Source organism: Corvus hawaiiensis, chromosome 1 (genome assembly GCF_020740725.1).
Source record: "Corvus hawaiiensis isolate bCorHaw1 chromosome 1, bCorHaw1.pri.cur, whole genome shotgun sequence".
Lineage (NCBI taxonomy): Eukaryota > Metazoa > Chordata > Aves > Passeriformes > Corvidae > Corvus > Corvus hawaiiensis.
In genome coordinates, this window is record NC_063213.1 from 51,527,228 (window position 1) to 51,547,576 (window position 20,349).

At 34.9% G+C, this 20,349-nt stretch overlaps 1 protein-coding gene across 8 annotated transcripts in view; it reads left to right on the forward strand.

Annotated features, from left to right (window-relative positions):
• The window catches only part of DGKB (diacylglycerol kinase beta), a 382,874-nt gene that overhangs the window by 124,157 nt on the left and 238,368 nt on the right, over positions 1–20,349 (forward strand). For all 8 annotated transcript variants that reach the window (XM_048304406.1, XM_048304384.1, XM_048304373.1 and 5 more), the window contains 6 exons: positions 5,821–5,974; positions 7,795–7,830; positions 9,191–9,331; positions 11,109–11,158; positions 12,489–12,563; positions 13,064–13,183. In XM_048304406.1, the coding sequence (XP_048160363.1) occupies positions 5,821–5,974; positions 7,795–7,830; positions 9,191–9,331; positions 11,109–11,158; positions 12,489–12,563; positions 13,064–13,183 (576 nt within the window). The remainder of the gene's footprint in view (positions 1–5,820; positions 5,975–7,794; positions 7,831–9,190; positions 9,332–11,108; positions 11,159–12,488; positions 12,564–13,063; positions 13,184–20,349) is intronic.

Here is a 20,349-nt window from a genome sequence, read left to right on the forward strand (position 1 = left end):
AAGATAGCATCCAACTCTGTTATGACAATTTAAAAAAGAGAAGAAATAAAAACTTGTCTCATCTATTTTCTTTAAAATTCACCTAAGCATCTTAAATTTTTCCATGTGTCCAGAAGTACTGCCTTAACAGCGGAAACATTTTGGCCTCTTTTTTCATACATCTCTGTGAGTGCATGTTCAGATCACCTCATTCATAGGAGTTTATCAGTAATTTGTTCAGTCACATTTTACAAATAAATATTTAAAAATTTTGTTGGCATAGGCATACAGAAACCTTCTTTTTTCCCTCAGTGACTCTTCAGCTCTTTCTTGATACTTGGATGCTCTTTTGAGAAAGAGACACAGGTTTGAGTTTCCTCAGGCAAATGGGAAATCAGCCAAGGTGACTTCCACAGGCGAGTTGTCTTTACCAGGAGATTTTTTTTCCCCCACAAGAGGGAAAATCTGTTACTTTTTCTGTGCTTTCAGAAGGAAGTGGTGGTCTCAGTTGCACTTGGTGCATAGCACATTTTTTGTTTTTGTAAATGATTCAATTTTTTTGTGAACGTATAAACTGAGAACCTTCTTCTCTGTGGCCAGTCAGTGACATAGACCTCATTGTAAGCTTTGGTCTGTTTCTTCTTTATCAGTTTGGAAGGAGCGTAGAGGGAAAAAACTCCCAATACTTATGGAATAAATGCTTGTTGGAAGTGTAGGGCTAGGATTTTAATTTTGAAATTTTGTGGGTGGTTAATTAAAGGTTATGGATTTTCCCTGACAATTTATTGTGTAGGAAAAGATGCACATTTTTAATATCCCTATGCATTGAGTCATAGGGAGTCCAGTTCTATGTTTGCTTTCAGAAAAGATGAAAATTGTTTAATAGTTTGCACATTTTACTTGCTAAAAATAATTTTAAAGTTAAATTTCTCCAGTGTTGCTTATGTCTTCTGTTCCTTCTCCTTTCCTTTTCTCCAAGGTGGATATATAATTTTAAATTTTTTTTCTTAATTTCAGGTATTTGGAAACATCAATAAAATCTATAAGTAGGAACTAACTACTTCTAAAAATATAATACAATTATTTTATATTAATTTTATGGTTTAAATTAGCTGAAACTCAGTGGTGGTTTTAAATGTGTACTTCTCTGGACTTATATCAAAATCTTTCATTACCAAATGAAATTTTATTACCCAGTAATACAGAAGTCTTATTTTGTAAAGTTTCTTTTTGTAAAACATAAGAAAAGGAGTTCCAGTAAACTTGGTGAGTCAGTTTGACATATAAAAATAGAAATTCAATTTTATATGATTAGTATAAAACCCTTTATTTTTCTGTGACCTACAGGCAAGGATTTTGGTACCCTTTTTATTAGAGTCAAAGCTAAAACTGCACAGATTTTTTTCTTCTTTTAGACTCCCTCAGAAGATTTAGGCCAAATTATTTGAAAATTCTTTCATGTTTTTCTGATTCAACTGTGTCATATTTTATCTCTTTGTTATGTTGAAAATTTTCCTGAAATCCCTGAATTTGTGATCATAGTCTCTCTATGCCCTGATAATCTCTTGTGGAATGGAATGAATTAATTTATGTGCCAGGCTAATTGTTGTCAGTTTGGTGCATCCTCTCACGCTCTCATCCCCTCACTTGGGAAACGTCATGGAAAATGCCTTTGAAATGCTAAATCCTTCTTTCTCAGGTTCATTTAAATTCAGCTGGAGCTTCTGGAAGGCAAGCAACTGTTGAAAATTAAGCAATTAGCCTGCATGCTTAAGAAAACCACATCCACCATTATGGTTTATATATTATTCTGATGTTATTGATTTGAACTGTTTAATTAATGTTTGAGAATTCATTAGCATAAATAAATTATTTGCAAGCCATACCAAAATTCTCTGAACTTTTCATTTGAGAACTTCTGATAATGACAGTGAGATTTAAAAGGAAGATCAAGCATGATACATTTTAAGGTGGAAAATGATTGTTCTCTGCTTTCCTTTTTTTTGCTCTTTTGCTTACCAAAACATTGTACAATACATTTGAAAAGTGACTGGGGTTGGGGGAAAATGCTGGTAATTAAAGGAAGGGTAGTTCCTTGCTGCAGCATTTCCCTGTTTCAGAATGGTAAAGCTCAATGTGGAAAAAAGAAAAATTGTGTATAATTGCATAATAGAGAAATGACTATAATATTGTGTGTTGTTTCCTCTATTGTGAAAGTAGATTTAAATTAAGCTGAGCAAATGTTTTTCATCTTTAAGTGCTCTGTTCTAAGTGAACCATACTCTGCTTGGTGAGAATGCTCTAACACCTCTGTCTTCTACAGTGCTCCTCTCAGGATTTCTTTTAAGAAATTCTTTCATTTTTCTACAAGTTATGTATATTACAATGAAAGAGAGATGATAGAGAAGGGACTGAAAGCAATTTCAAAGTGAGCCTGGTTTTAAAAGATCACTCTTTTTCATTGTGAAACGTGATGGATGATCTGAACTACTCCTAGATCTGCCATATTCTAGCTTAGTTCTGTTATTTACTGTATATACATTTCCAAAAACAAATATCCAGAAATGACTATACTATTTTAGATCTCACTTCTAATAGGATAATGTACACCAATTATGTTAGGTCCTCTAGAATGTTTTTCAGCTATGGAGTATTAGAATCACAGATTTTGGGGTTTTAGGCAAGAACCTAATCACAGGGCTCTACACAGAGATCTCCCATAGGCAGGACTAGTTTTACACATTCTTTGCATACAGCATGTGGTTTTGCATCTGCATTTTAAACATTTGCATCTGCCATTTTAAACATTTCTGATGTGTATTCAAGTCATTTGCCAACTCCTGACTAACTTTCGTTATAATTCGAAAGCTCTTGGATGTGGAACATCCAAACTCTGGTTGTATGAATATTGCTGCTTCCCTGGGGGAATACAGGTCACAGAGCATGCTAGAACAGAGGATAAAGCACTTTCAGCTGAACAAATCTGGCTGTAGAACAACCTTTAGAACAACCACACACTTTCTGTTGTCCTTTGCTGAGCTACTGTGATTGGTGGCAGTCAAGATGTCAAATATAAATAAATGGACATGGCAGCCAAGTCATGTGTTACTTTAGTATCTCTTGCCTTTTCTTAAGGTTTGGAGCATGTGTTGGTGGATGCTGGCTTAAATGATAGTCTGACCCTCTTTACAAAATATTGAAAAGTTTGAACATCTTTGAGAATGAGTCTTCAGGAAGAAAAAAGTACATAATTTCGAACTTATTTATTTATCCAATTCTCTACACAGATATAATTCTGAACCCAGAAGTGGAAAAAATGTAGCCTTAGGGATTTAGTTAGTGCTGACAGCTTGAAGGACCAATGCCACTCAGCAGTTTAAAAATCTAAGGTGGCTCTGAACTCAAAGAATATTTTTTTGCAATATATACATAAAATCCACAGACAAGGTAAATAAAGAAAAGATTAATGTAATGCAAAGATATTTTATATGTCCATCCATAAACCTTAGTTTAAATGGAGTTATGACTTGGGTTTAGTTTCCTTTTACACTTAGCTGGGTTTTTTTGTGCATATCATTTAGTGAAATAGCTAAGACACATTTCATTAATGCACAATTTAACAAAGCAATTTCACATTGTGTAAAGTCAGTTGATTTAGTGATTAATGTGTTTGTTATGCTTGCAGATAAAAAATGCAGTTATATAGTGTATATTAGTGTAACTAATTACTGGTTTACTTGGATGCTGAGACAAACCCTTTTGCTATTGTGATTCATAGTTTATAAACAGTGAACTAGATGTCAGTGGTTTTATCAGAGAGAAAAAATGTTAAGTTTGTAGCACGAATGAAACAGTGTATGATTTGCCAAAGTAAAAGCGCGTGGCTGAAACTGTCTGATGACTTAAAGATAGCAAGTCCATGTCCAAGGTGATTATTTCTGTTTTACACCCATCTTGAGCATTGTGTGCAATTTTTTTCGGTCTCTGCTATTTTTGCCTTCAAGAGGTGAGAGTATTATTGCTTTCGCTGCACTTCTTTCTCAAATGAGATGTTCTGTATTAGAAGCTCAGCAGAGAGACCATCATGCCAATCTTGCATTCCTAATAATAATAATAATAATGACTTGCACAAGAGCAGTCAGATTTTGCAATTTGTGTTGTTGGTGCCTCATAAGGATAATGATACACATTTGAAATATTACCGTTCAGCAGTTAGGTCTTGATCTTAATGGGAAACACTTAATTTAATGTGCACATAAAATTTTAATGTCTCATAAATACATTGAAAAAGTAAAAGTCAAAGAAGTCAGGGGAAGAGAAGTCTCTGCTCCTAAGTCTTAAAATTATATTAAAATAATAGCAAAAATTATTTATACTGACAGTTTGCAAATTCACTGAGGCGTTTTGAAAATTCAGTTTTGATTTTCTTTTTTCTGGCATGGTTTCCAACTGATTCTTGGTAGCGTTTTCCCTCCTTCCACATTCACTGTGATGATCTAAAGGAATTGCACTAGAGTTTTCTTTGGAGAAACGTAGTCTTCCTGAAGCACGGGGAAATTTCTCAAAATCAGTTTTGTGGTATCATGTGGCTTTATCCCTTAATTATTTAATGATGACAAGTTGCTGTTCTGTTTGATCTATAAACAAGGTAACACTATGTTTTTTCAGATTAATAATTGATAAGCCGTTTTAAAATCACATGTGTAATGAGCAGCATCAGTGATAAATATGCAGTTGTGTCAATATGTTTCAGGATACCTTTATCTTCATTCTCGATTAGCAGGATAAAATGGGATCATAATGCTTTGCATTGCTGTGATCCCATTGCAGCCTACACCTTCCTTGAGGGGGAGGTGCTGAAATCTCCCTGGTGACCAGCAACAGGATATGAGGAAATGGAATGAAGTTGCATCAGGGGAAGTTCAGATCAGACATCAAGAAAAGGCTCTTCACTGAGAGGGCCGTTGGTCAGTGGAAGAGGCGTCCCAGGGCACAGCTTGGTCCTGGCACCAAGAGCCACTCAAGGAGTCTGGCACTCAAGGAGCATTTGGATGATGTTCTTGGTTATATGGTTTAGTTTCAGGTAGTCCTGTGAGGAGCAGGGAATTGAACTCATTGATCCTTATGTATTCCTTCCGACTTGAGATAATCAATGATTCATTTTATTACTTGAAGCAGACAATGCTGTTTTAACTGAAGATATCATCACTGGAATTTTATTAATTGGCTCTTACCTTGCTGGCAAAAGCAAAATCAAATTAAACTAAGTGACAATTGTTTTGAATCAACAATTTTTGGTGTTTTCCTCTCTAAGTAATGCTGCATGTCTAAGCACTCTCATTTGACTCTTCAAACCTATTTGAGACAGGGTGATTAGTAACTCTTTGGCAAAGCATGTTGCCACCTAGGAAAAGACAGGAAGCCGTCAATTCCCTGAATTAGGCATCCAAAAATCCCCTGCTTTTTGTCTGCCTAATAATAGGAAAAGCTAAGACATGGTAAGTACATCCCTAGGAGCTCTGTAGGCGCCTTTGGTTGCTAATGAAGAAATTTGAGAGCACGGAACCTGATTTCAGGGTCCTGATATAAGTGCTCAGAATTCACTTGGGTCTGTTTTATACTGTGCTCTGAGGTATTGCAGCAATACTGTGAATTTTCAAAGTAATACTTAATTCAATAATCACTTTCAAGAATAGGTGTGCCAGTCTGTATCTTCAGAAATCAGTATATTCAAATACAGTACAAAGTTTTTGTCAACAGGCTATTATTTGATGGATTAGTATTAATATTTTTTTACAAAGCATTCAAAAATTTTTCTTGTTTTCTTCCCCTTCACTGCAGACAATTGATTTAGAGGGGTTCAAGCTGTTCATGAAGACTTTTCTGGAGGCAGAGTTACCAGATGATTTCGTTGAACATCTTTTTACATCATTTAGGAACAAAATCTCTCACTGCAGCCCATTAATAAAAAACAAACCACAGCACCTTTCTGGAGGTATGTAATAAAATCAGTAATATAAGAGCTAAAGGTTCCCTCACTCTGCTGTTTTACTTCTAATAGCTGTAAATATGGAATTCTAAACTACACGTGGAGGGATTTTTGTTCTGGTGTTTGTGAAATTAGAGAAACTAACTCAACCATGATAGGAAATACTGTGAAAAGGAATGGAAATTAAGTGGTTGTGTCTTTTTAATTCACAATAATGATGCAGCTGAGACACCAAGTGGACATTCTTTGTCATGTTAATGCTAATCAGATTGCTATGGTTACGTGTCTTGTTGCCTACTCTCCTGTATAAACACTTAGAAACCTTCAAGCTTCATGCAGGAGGCTCCTGCTGGTGCTCAACTGTTTCTGTGCCAGTTGCTGCTGTTTCTCTTAACTGTCTAGGTGTGATTTTGTTGTTATTAATCCTACATACTCAGCAGCTACTGATATTTTAAATGTTGGGTAAGTGTTAATATATCCCTAAAAGTGATTTTAATTTCAGGGAAAATGGCATGCAAAATAGTTTTAAAAACTGTCAACTACAAAATTTTATAAAACCTTGCTAAAGAAATTTATGGTTACTTTATGGTTAGCTTGAAATACTTGGTTTAGTACTTCAGCAGTTTGGGAAGTCTATCAAAATCCAGTACCTAAAATCAGAAGCTGGACTAATTTATTGAGGTAGTCTCAAATGCGTAGACAAGGTACCAAACGGTTTCATGTGCTTATTCCGCTTAACTTTTCATTGACCTTTTCATCATGATTTCATCAATGACCAGCATCAGCAATAGACATGAACCACTCACCAAAATTTGTAGCTACTTTTTGCCTGATAATTCCAATAACAGCTGCCATTTAATGGTGCATGTTTATTTATTTTTCTGTGTTTTTCACATATATTTTCTGATTACTATTATTTTAAAAAATCATCTTTTATGACTCTGGTACTGTATATTTATGGTTTTGACACTTCATCTGTAGGAGTGACAGCAACTGATTTTAGGTCATTGTCAGATTTATAGCTAAATTCTGCCCTGTATAGTCTGTACTCAACTTTCTTCACTTGCACTGTAGTTCTCTCTCTATATTATATATTAATATAATCAAATCTATTTTATATATTTTATTCTTATGTGTGGTAAAATTATAAAAATGGTAATTATTATAACATCTTTATTAAGGTTGGTGCTGTCATTATTTTTGTTGTTTAAAATGTATGTTAAGCTTCTTACTCTAATGTTGCCTCCTAAAATTTTTTTCTCCCACACTAACTTTTCCCAGTTTGTAATGAGTTTTCATCTTTTTCTGTAACTAAGGACTTCAGAAATAATATAATGTAATATGAGCTTCCATATGTGTTTAGCATAATAACAGAAGGACTGTTTGATAAATTATTATATACAAAACATGTTCAGAGAGGCAGTTCAGTTCACCTCATGCAAGAATTGTTTGGGCTTGAAATTTGGTTTTATATTTTAATTAAATTTCATTATTTAAACTAAATGTTTAATCCTGATAAATTGTAACATTTAAAGGGAAAAACTGTGCATTGGTACATTTTGATGTGCAAATGGAGATTATGGAAACACTTTTTTTTGGGTATCTAGTAAATTTTAAATGTTACCAGTATTGAAAAAAACCCTGACTGTACTGGAAAATAACTTTGTCAGAAATATTTGACATTCTTCTGGAAAATGGAAGGGTAAATGAGAGCTAAAGAAAATGACAAGGAAAGTTTCAGGGTTCATCAATCTGTCAGCTATGTGTTTGTTTTTCACTTAGTCTCTTTCTGTCCACTCATGTCTGTTTATAAATTGTATTTTCAGTTAAGGTGTCTGAAGAGAGATGGAAGCAGATGCCAGGTAAGCAGCAGGACTGGAAGTCATCTGTAAGTCAGAACATTGCAGCCAACCCTTCCCAGCTCTGATTAAGAAGTAATAATTTAACCTTGCAGCTGATGATAGGTTAAAAGATACCTTAAAATTTGTATTTCTTTTCATTTGGATTTCAGGACTATTTATTTTTGAGAAGGGCTGTCCGAGGTTTTATAATCCTTTTTATTCTGGGAAAAAGATTTACATAAGACTGAAATATGAACTGTTTGTGTAAGTTGTGTGATTAAAGCTAGCATTTAACTGAATAGAATATTATAATGCCTTAGTTTTAATGACACTTAACTGACATGCAAGCTCATTAAATAGAACATTGCCTTATTAAATATTTTTATTCATTTAAATATTTACTTTTAATGTTTATTTGCCTGAAACCATGAAAATGAACTTGATTCCAAGATATGTTTTTTGCCTGCCAGTTTTCTCTTATTTACCTAATTTTATTGTTTTAACGTGTAATTCATAGCATGTAGACCTACCTTTTAAAATATAGGCTTTTGAAGATGTGTCCAGATTGCAATGAAGTTTTTCAAGCTAAATTTAGGGGGAGAGGGGACAACCCTCAGTCAGTGAGAAAAGTAAAAAACTTGTAAAGAAAGTTTTGTTACTTCTTTCTATGTGTTCTTCCCATTTTTCCCCATTTTGGTCCTGTAGATTCCAGTAATATCATCGGCTCTGGTGATACTAATGTCCTGAAACAGAAAGTTTGGCAATTTTGAAACTTTAATTCCAAGTGGTACGCTGGAACAGCTATTAATCACAATGTCTGAGCAATTATTATGACTATTATTTAAATTCTATCTTTATTTTCTCAGTCGTCTGTTACTGAGACTTCTCTGTGTTAAATATGTGCTGCACTGACACATCTGGCAGTGTTTTTGGGATAACAATACATTTGGGTATTATAAGAGTTTTCATTTACACTAAAACATCTTCCATTAGCGTAGTTGTTTTCAATCTATAAATTAGATGAAGCTTCTACAAGCACAAGGAAGTGGATGCAGAGTTGGGTAGGGATTGTTTTTAATACTTAGCATCTAGTATGGTAGAATAAAAATTTTCACCAAATTCTTTTGTAGTCAAATGAAATCAGATCAACACAAATTAAAAAAAGGTTATGCCATTCCTGTATCTGGGTGGAGTTTTTTTTTGGATAGTTAATTTTAATTCTACCTTTGCTGGATAAACTATGAACATGAATTGTTTTAAACTTTAAATTAAGAAGTAATCTGAGATTCACATAAAACAGAGACGAATGCATGCAAGAATTGTTTTCATTTTCTGCTTATATCATATGTTCAGGCTAACAAAGGCTATGGGTTGTTTCCAGGTCTGAGGCTTAACAAGGGTACCTCTACATCCAGACCTCCTACTCCTGCCAACTCACATTTACCAGACATGATCCAGCTAAAAGATATTGTTTGCTATTTGTCACTGCTAGAAAGAGGAAGACCTGAAGACAAGCTGGAATGTATGTATGTTCTTTTTTAATTTTAAATATTTATTTCCATAAGTCATCAAATATTCTGTTTCTGAATTTAAGAACCAGTTTTGAGCAGATGGATTATAAAAATATGGTTCTGGGTGACCCTTATTGCAGAAATGATCTTTTATTCTTGCTAATGATCAGATTTTAAACTAAATTTGTTCTATCTAGCACTTGGTAAGATGGGGAGTAAGGATTATACTTTCTGTAGTTACAGTAATCCTCTCTATACTGTCATCTCTTGATTAGTATCAGGTCTGAGAAAAACAAAATATACTGAGTATACTTAGAGATATATAGATGGGTGAATAACCTGTACTAAACATCCCAATTCAAACAAAGAATAGTTGCTAATATAGGCTGTGGGCTCTATAATATTACTAAATAGTGAAAAGCCAGTTAGGATCCAAGTCGGCATCACTATTGGGAAGGAATGTTGGACATAGGAAGCTAGAAATTACTTGTTTGGTTGTTTGGTTTTTTTTTTCTTTAATTAGGAGCATGAGTCATGAAGGTGCAACACCACTACCTTTTAAAACAAACAAACAAACAAACATAAAAACCCCTGTGAGTTTGATTTATAAACTGGAGGAAAAAAAAGAAGAAAACCTGTTTCCTTATTGTGGAATTTTAGAAGCCAGATTTTCATGTGGCATGAATCATATAGTCCTTATGAGATGAAATATACTTCAATATACATAACTGGTGTGTTTATAACAGATCTGCGGGATCAGGCTTTCATATGGAAAGTAAATATTCAGTATGATAGAATGTGCAAACAGTAGGCTGCTTCTGCCAGAATAAGAAATCCATACAAGGTTACATGTTGCTGAAGTATCTTGATGTTTTGTTACCTGTAGTTAGCTTACAGTGGCAACTTTGTACTGCAAGGTCACAGCAAATCCCCCAAGTGCCCCAAATTTGGTAATACTGTTTTGGTAACATAGGATTAAAACGTGAGAATGTACGTGTGAATGGTCATTCAGAACACAAGCAGAGAAAAACTAAGATCCAAGGACTGAATTTAACTTACAGTGTAATAACTGCTGCATGGTAGCAAGTTGTGCAAGCCTTATGGGAGCTCTGAGGAGCTCGATGCACAAACCATGGCATGAAATGGAGATCAGTTGCCTCCCCTGGTGTCAGCAATTGGTACAAGGGAAAGGAGGAGAGACAGAGGAGCAGATGGTAATTCTAGTAGGGGGATTTTCCATGAACTTCCTGCAATAGGAGCTGCATGGGTGAACGACTATGTTCTATATGATTCAGGAGCGAGAGAGCATGATCTAATATGTGTATGGTACTTAAGTATTTTGTGTATTGAAGGTCAATTGCATTTGCTGCATGTAATTCTGGGCACGATTATTTTATGGGTTTATTTACTTCTTTGTCATACAGAGTTGAAATATACCACATATTGTAGCTTTTTAGTATATAAACTTCAGCTTGTACTGCATCATGGTATGCAGACTTTCCTGTTGATTTCAGTTGAATTCTCATTATAAATTAATGGTATTATTTAACTCTGTCTGAATTTGAAAGCAGTAGATCCTGTGGCTGTAATGCAAATTCTAAATGCAATTTGTTTGTTGGGTCTACAGCTAGTCTGATCATTAAATGAAAATGTTAATATTTGTCTTTTCTTTGAAACTCATGCTTAGTTGTTTTGTGTTTTGGTTTGGAGTTGGTTTTATTTATGAAAAAGAGAGGTATTTGTTATGTATTCTAACTGAGTTGCCTTCTCTTTTTGTTTTCTTTTCAGTTATGTTTCGCTTGTATGATACAGATGGGAATGGATACCTGGACAGTTCGGTAATGTTTTCATGTATTGCATTGTAAGAGTATGTAAACATGGCAAAACTATGGAAAACTACATTAATTCAAATCAAGTTTATATTTACCTTGAATTATTAGAAGCAGTATAAAATATAGTCGATAAAAATTAATTCATTTGAAAAGTAATGCTTGAGTTTTCTTTTCCAATAAGAAATAATGCTTCTACAACTATATAAATTTTCAGTTGCTGACACTGCTGTCATGGAGTCCTGCTCTATAGTCTTCTGATTTTTAATCATATTACTGTAGGGGACACATTAATATGATTCCAATAATTCTAGTATGCTGCTGGGACATGTGTATGAAAGCAGAATTTGTAAAGATTTCATTAAAAAGGGTAAGTGTGAGAGTCACACAGTGGATTTATGTGGAGAGATGTCATAACTTCCATGTTGTTATTAAGAATGGAGGAACAATATTAAGGGCAAAGTTTTGAGGAGTAGACCAACCAAATGCTTGAAGAAAAGTCAGAGAGATGGAAATAATTTTGAAAGATGTAACTATTTTTTTTTCTGATAGCTAACAGAAACAAGTGTTTTATTTGCAGTGTTCTTTTTTAACTTTTCTTTGGGTTTTTTTTCCACCTTCTTTTGTATCTACTGGTATTTGCAAGACAGCATAGAGTGCATTGGTAAGGAAGAGAAGATGATTGCCATAAACTGCAGGGAAATAGGGAAGCTAAATTATATATGGGTATAAAGCAAATACAGCACCATAATTTTAGGCAATACCAAATTTGAGTTAGGTAACTAGATACAATTGAGAATTCAGAATGGTTCTAGATAAGCATTTGAGCATGTTTACAAAGCAGAAGTGTATATATGAGTATAGAAAAGCCCTAGTGATACATTATCAAGGGAAATTGCAATACTGTAGTGGTAAGAAAATAAATCTGTAGTAGTTTACAGAATCCACTTTATGCCTTATTTCTATTAGAAGGTTGTGATTTATATTTGTTAGAGTGATGGAATTTAAAGACATTACATGATTGTATCACAGGGTGGAAATCAGATCATGAAAACATGGGTGCTTGAAAGATAACAAAGAAGGAAGTATCTATGACTACTTTCAATTACTTTGATTGTGGGGCTGTATTTCACCTCCCTGAATGCTTTGTAGTCCATGCAGGATGTTTTACTAGTAAGCAGATTCACTTGAGAATAGATTCCAAAGTGAAGTACATTTCATCAGTTTCGTTGATGAAATAGTGCCACTGGATGCAATATAGTTGAATTATTAGTTGCTTGCAGTAGAATTTTTCTTTATAACCTTACATTAAATATAATACTTTTTCATTCATTTCTAGGAGCTGGAAAATATCATTGCTCAAATGATGCATGTTGCAGAATACCTTGAATGGGATATTACTGAATTAAGTCCAGTAAGTATCCATTTATCACAAATTTTTTATGTTGCTAGAGACAGCTGTCAAAATTTTGTGTTATTTCATACTCACGTGGGATTCTATAGGTGAGTATGGTAGAAATGAGAATAGTCTGTGTTCCATGATGGCACTGTGAATTAGCACTTTTAACAGTATTTTGCTGGTTAAATCTGATCCATGAAACGTTCAATAAATGTAATAATTAACTTTTATAACACAACCAGTTTGTCTCTGAAAATTTCTTAAGAGTAAGTGCACAAAGGACACAACTTGGTTTGGGACCTTTAGGTGTTAATAAAATGTAAATAGGAATATGACACTTCCTTTTCTGAACTGTCCACACTCATTTTACTACAGCTACCATGCAAGTAATATTTTTCTTTTTTTTGTATGAGAGAATTGGAGATCTGCACATGTCCTAACAAGCTGCTATATTAGAATATAATAATAATAATAATAATAAATTATAACTTAGGAAATTTTTCATTGAACTGTAGATTCTTCATGAAATGATGGAAGAAATTGACTATGATCATGATGGTACTGTTTCTCTAGAAGAGTGGATCCAAGGGGGAATGACAACAATCCCACTCCTGGTCCTTCTTGGGTTAGAAAATGTAAGTATTAAATAATAGTGTCCAGTTTCCGCTTGCATATTGACTGTGGCCTTCTGGTTAGTTTTTCTGTGCCCTGAATGAAGAATGACTTTACTCCTCTTTACTATGGCTGAATGACATGCAAAGAATGAAAGTGTCTTCAGTGTCAGAGAGACACTGGCAAGTTTGAAGCACCACCTAATAAGCTGGCTCTGGAGCTGGAAGTTGTAAAAAGGGGAATAATTTTCCCTGCTAACAACATGCTGTTAATTCCTAGCCGCGGTATTATCTGTTAAGAGTGTTTTACTGCCCATGTGTATGTTACAGCTGGCTTAGAGCAGTGTCTAGGCTTCTCAGCATGGTACTGGGTTGTGTGGCCTAACTGTACTGAGTCACAGAGCAATCCAGGCTGGAAAGAACTTCTGGGGATCCTCTGTTCCAGTCCCTAATTAAAGGCAGTGCCACAGATTGAATTATCCAGGGCCCTGTCAAGCCTGAATAATTCCAGTGAGGTGGATTCTACCAGTTCTGTTGGCAAACTTTCCCCGTGTTAATTGTTCTCAAGGGAAAGAGCTTTTGTGCGGATGGAATTTCTTCTGCAGCAATTATTGCTGCCTCTTGTCCTGTCATGATACATCCCTGCGAAGATCTTCCATCTCTGTAACTACGTTAATAAAGTATAGTAAGAAGCAATATCAAAGGGAACACTTACAGCAAAGGATAGAGTATTGTGAAAGATGAGCTTATGTTCTCTACATTTACAACATCACATTAAAGATAATACAGATGTAATATGATCAATTTTGTACCAGTTCAACACAGTTGTTCTAAGATTGGCATGCTGTCAGTGCCACCTGCTGTCTTGTATTTGAGCTAATTTTGAACTCATGTATCAAAACACAGGTTTCAAATGCTTTTCTGCTATTGGAAAGAAAGCCTTTTCATCTCATCTTTTCTTAAGTAATTTTCACATATTGAATATAATAAATAATATTTATTTTCTGCATTTAGTGCTATGGCTTGAACTAAATCTAGACTGCTGTAGTTGCTCTGTGCTATTTTATTTGCACAAAGAATGCTCAGATTGATACTTTGTGCAGGGAAATACGTAACAAACCAGTTTGTTGAACAGAAGAATTATGTCTTGCAAAATCTTATTTATTAAACTACAAGTAAAAAGTCTGAATTGAAGATAACTTTCATTGTGTCTGGATCATTGTAGTACTACTTCCCTAATTCTATATGTGAGACTGAGTAAGAAAAATATCAAATTACTTCCCTGTCATCAAACAAGAGATCTTTGTCAGGATGAGTTCCATTATTTCCACAGAATTACTCTAAACAACGGGCAGCAAATGCTCTCAAGTGAGCAGTATAGCAGATTTTCAGCACAGATTTTCTTTTATGACACATAGTATAGGTGGTCTGGGAGTACTTTTCTGTGTCTACATTTTGTTCTTTCTAAATTTGAAACTCCTTAAATTATGGCATAAATTAATGCAGATCATTCTGTAGAGTTTATTTTCATATTAAAGCAAAAGCTGTTGGAAAGAAGCTATGTTATCAAACATTTTATCATTTTGAGTATTTTTACTAGTTATTAGATATTTATCTTGCTGCACATAGCTTTACTATGAAAATACTAAAAATACATAAATAGTGATCAAAATTCTGCAGCCTGTTATCAGCACAGGTCTGTGTTTCTGCCATCAAGAGTATTCCTAGTATTTGATGCATTTAATAGACATAAATGCTGAGTTGTGGAAAAAATATTATAATAGCATGCAAAATATCTGTATTATACATAAGTATTGTTTATGTGACGCCCATTACCTACATATGAGCTGATTTGCTAGTAATTTGCTAGTGATTTACTAGGATATGATTTTTGATGATGAACTCTTTAAAATGGCTCCTATTTTTCTTTTTATGTTTAAATCTGCTTAATTTTTTAAACCATCACATAATATTTAGAGAAAAACAAAATTTTTATATTTTTCATTAAACCATCAAAAATGTACTACTTCCATTTGTATATAGTTTGAATAAAAGTGTATTTTAGGACACATCCCTGTGAAGATGATTGAAAAGTGAAATCAATAAAGATAAACTCTAATGCCTGTCTGTTATTTAGTGGAAACTGATAGCATGATTTTGATGGTTTTGCTGCATCTAATGTGTTATCCAAACTCTTCATTCCAGTGCATCAATCCCGTTAGTGGGATGCTGTTATTTCTTTTGCATGCCATTGTTAGATTTTGCAAACCTAGCTTCCCAGGTCTCTGCTTTTTGGGTGTCTATCTCTCTCCTTTTAGTTATGGTAATGAAAAGTAAGATAAGAATCTTTTGGACTCACTAATAAAATAAAAAAGTGCTGTGATATCTTAAGGTTTTCCTCAAGCTGATTAGTATGCGAAAATAAGGGGCATAACCTACTGGATTATGCTGCTTAGACATGTCCAAGTAATCTTCATATGTTGAAAATCAGAGGGAAAAAAACAACAACAAGACCACCTCCCACTCCCCCCTCCAAACCCCAAAGCAAAACCACAAAAAACCCCAAACAAAACCCACAAACAAAGAACCCACCAACCAAACTATTCTGTCACTTCTTTTAAGTGTTGGTTCTATGCTGAAGTTGGCAATGACAAAATTTTAAATCCAAGAGATCAAGTTCAGAGCTGGTCTAGTATGATGATGACAAAGTATTGTCACTATAGTTTATTTAAATAAATTATGATACCAGTGAAATGTTTAATTTGTTTTGGGTTGGGGTCCATTAACACTATATACTTAACTGTTTATAGAGCGTGTAGGAAGGATAGAAGATTCTCAGCTGGTCTAATTTGTTATGCTGATATCAGTGAAGCTATGATAATTTATTTCAGATGCAGATTTGTCATAGTACTTTTAGAATTCAGCTACATTGTTTGTACTTAATCTTTAGCTTCCTGTAATAGCTATACAGAAAGGTCAGATATCATGTAAAAGTTCCATATTACATTTAAAGACTTTCAATCAGTTTTTATTACATAGTGTATTAGATGATTTAGTCAGAATAATTGCAAAAATAAAAGGACCATTTAAGTGAAGTATGGAACTATATTTTTTAAAAATAAAAGAATAAGCAAGTCAGTGTTTATGAGCAGTGGGGTTGAGATAGCCTAACCTCTCACAGGTTTCTGGCCTTTGCCCTCTGACCTCATCAGTAATCCCCTTCTGAAAGAGATAAGAGTGTTAGGCTGTTACTACAAGTATTTGCCAGCCACCTGTTATCAAGTCAAAGAAGTAACAAGGAAATCTGCCTGATTTCCTTCTGCTCACTCTCTCTCTCTCTCTCTCTCTGCATCCCCCCCCACCCCTGCCCCCCGTACCTTTTTCCTAGACTTTCATGAAATTTCTACTGCCCTTCAAATTTATTTGAATTTACTAAACTAATTTAAAAGTTGCTGGCACAGTTTGGAGTCATGAAGATAATAAGAGAAAGAGCATAAAAAGGTCTAATTTCCCTAGGAAATCAACCTTAATATCCAGTTTGTTTTATCTTGCTGGGTTTTATGTTCTGTTTCCTCCTAAGATTTGATTTTGGAGTTGTTTTGAAGGTAGACTTTAGAAATACAGAGTTCTATCTCTGAGAATGTTCCAGGATAGAAACCATGTATTTGATTTTCTGGTGCTTTTGAAAGCAGTTGATGTTCTAAACAAACAATTTGGGTACAAGATAAGGAATTTAAATAAGAATTAATTGGTTCTTTTTCTATAGGGGTTCTGAGATAGATACACATACTACTTGGCAATTTGTTTTAGAAGAAAAGATCTTGGAATTGTATACATGTATACATTATATTGTATATATATATTACATGTATTATAATCCATTTGTATTGGGTGACTACCCTTTTTTCCAATTAGCAGTGTCTAAATGTGTTCTATATGGCATCTACTAAAACCTTTGTTGTTAAGACAAAGTAATTCTTACTGCCACGTTTAGTTGTTCCAGTTTCATGGAATTTTGTTTTGTAGAAATTCTCTCATGTAAAGTGAGAATTTCATGAAGAAAAAGAAAATGTTAAGTATAGAGGAAATTGTTATTTGTGTGGTCTAAGTTTTAGTAATAAATGTACAAGGTAGTTTTTTGCTGAGTGTCACACTTCAGTCTGGAGTTTTCACAGTCCTCATCAACTTTCCATATTTATTTTTGCATCTTAAGCTAATAGTTAGTCTCCCACCCAAACACAAATTGGACAGATACATCCCTGCAGTACTCCTGATTTCTTTGGGAAGTGGTCTATTGCACATTAGTGACCACTAGGCTTTTTATTCTACTTCTGCACAGTAGAAACCTTTGAAGTTTCTGACCTTTTTATTTGCTTCTGCCTTAATTTAAGTAGATTAACATTGTAAGAGAAGAGAAGAGTGACCTCATTGACTCTGCTAGCATCACGTAAAATTTCTTTTGTAATCTGTGCAAAAAAGGCCTCTTAATGATGGGTTTTGTTAGCCATTAGCATTGTACTCTGGTCTTTGGTAGGTGGTGTGCAATATTATTCCACCATGATTTGATAGAAGCACTTGATTTCTCTTTTAAAATAATTGCATGCCAGATATTTGGTCTCACTTTTCCTGTCACAAATGATTACTATCACCTCTGTCAGTGAGATTGCACAAAAAGGAAGTATAAACTGGAAGTTGATAAATGCTAGTGTTTAAAGAAATCCTGTGTTTTAGGGAAGTATTTTATTCCTCTCTACTGGCCACTAGATGTCACAGTTGCACTGTACCTGGTACTGTACAGTTGCTGAAAAGCTGCCCTAAGGTGAGAGAAAAGTTGAAAACCAGTAAATAGTTCATAGTCATCAATAATTTGAAATCAGGCCAATATGCCTTTCTTTTAAATCACTAATTGTAATTTTCAACCCAGTTCACCTTTTAAGTCAAGGTAAATTTTGATGGAACAAACTTTTGTGTTGAATTGTGACTATATTTAAAGAAATCATAAGGAAATACTCTTAAAATGTTACTTTGGATCCTCAAGCAGCAAATATTATGCAAATACACTCAAATAATTTCAAAAGCAACATTTGAAACTCTTTTGATTAAATGTGGCGTGGAATGTTTCAGTGGGAGTCCATGCTTGGGAATACTGCTTCTCATGTTGTATATTACATTACTGTTGCCATACTTTTTGAGCTGTGAGTATGTTGAAATGGAACCGAGCTAGAGACTCGCAAGCATTTACAAGTCTGGAGTGGGATCTGTCCTACCATGAGTGAGCCCTTCAGGCTGAAGCTTGAAATGACTGCTTAACACCTGGGCAGTTTCATAGACTTCTATTTCTTTTGTTCAGAGAGGAAGAAGGGCAATCAGGCCTTTTGTTGTCCTGAGTGACATTTCTGCAAGTCCTCTCTGAAGTGTGGCAGGTGAGTTTTCTAGAAGGCCGAAGTTCCGGTGCACCATATGCTATTTCCATACAAACAGGGGGCAAACTCGAGCCCTCTGAACTGCAGCTCACTCCCTTTGTGCCGGCTCGTTCCCGGCTGGAGGCAGGCTCCCCGTAAGGAATAGGAGGAGCTGTTCGGGCGGTCTGGTTTGCCGGCACGGCCCGCAGAGGGCGCGGTGTCCCCGCTGTGGGAGGCTGCGGCGGCGGGAGCCGCTGCCGGAGCGCTGCTCGTCCCTCCCTGACCGCGCCGCCGACTCCCGTGCGGGGCTGGCTCCCGCTTCCTTGCGGGAAGTTCGCAAACGCCTTTCCTTACTGCAGTCCCGCTTTTCCTTTTGTCTCTAGGTTGAAAAAAGCCCAGGAAAAGTCAGGAGTAACTAACCTCTTCTGTGAATAAGGTGTTAAATAAATGGTATTTCATGCAGGTATACAGATTTACCATTATTTACAATTTAATTTCTGCATCATCGAAGTCTCTGCAGATGACAGATGGTTACAGATTTTGGACAGGGAAACTTAATACTGTGGCTACTTATGAAGCTTTTAAAAACTTTTTAATTTTCCCTCTTGTGGTCCTTTTTTTGTTTCTGGACAACTGCATGGATGAAGGCTGTGGAAGATTTTTGTTTTGTTTTGCTTTCTCAAACACACACATACACACAAAATGTCTCCGAAATTAGAAGTGAGGAGCCCTCCCAAATAGTATGTCCCGTGAGTCAGGTTACTCCCTCTCCACTTGACCAAGAACAGACTTAAAACCCTTTCTTCCCAAAGGAAATTGAACTAAACAAAACATGATATGAATTCTTTGCTGAGAGCAAACCAAAGGAGTATAGAGTGTAACTATATTTGTTTTAAAAGGAGATGCTGCATATTTTAATGGAAACTCTTCTCACCTTCCCACTGACTGAACAATACCTAAAAATCTTGTACAAGTCAAGTAAATATTTTTAAAATAAGTGGAAACAAAAGTAATCAGTAAAAGAATAACGACTACTCCATAACATCCTTCTCACTTGGATGCTCTTTATTGACTCTTCTCATAGAAAAAACTGAACATTCTGGTATTTTAGACACTCTGTAGCTATTGGAAGAGGGCATGTTTGCTGGGATCAAAATTTATCAGTGATTTCATTACCTTTTTTAAGTCTCAAAATCTTGAAGATCTCTTTGTCTGCCTTTATACACAAATATCTGAAAAGCTGATATAAGTTAATATTAAAGCAGGTTAGGGATGTGTAGCTAAAGTCTGTGATAGCATAAAATTTTCCACTAATTCTAAGGTTGTCTCTTTTATCGTTGACTTGCTTTTTAAGGTCAGGTAGTTTTGGCAATCAAATCCATGGTGGCAGGGTCAGGACCACAAGTCAAGAGAACTGTTGTTAACAAAACAAATGTTACTATTGTCATTATGTTTTAAAGTCTGTGTATGACATATGGAGGCTTGATTTTCAGTGATGTGTATAATGAAATGAGGAAGAGATTTTTACTGTACCTGCCCTGCTTTGAGATCTTCTTAATGTCTATTTGTTTTTAAACTCTTTCTCAGGATATGGAAGCAAAATGAGTTAATGTCAGTAAATGCACTGATGTGTCAGAATTGTGGATTTTATTCATACTTAAAGACTTGCATTGAGGTGGCTTTGTTTCATATTATGTCTTTTTTTTTCTCTTGGCAGTGTTTTAAAAAGTTATGTGCATGCATAATCATATGCAGCACTTTATTGCTTATTTTTAGCAGTGCACAAGA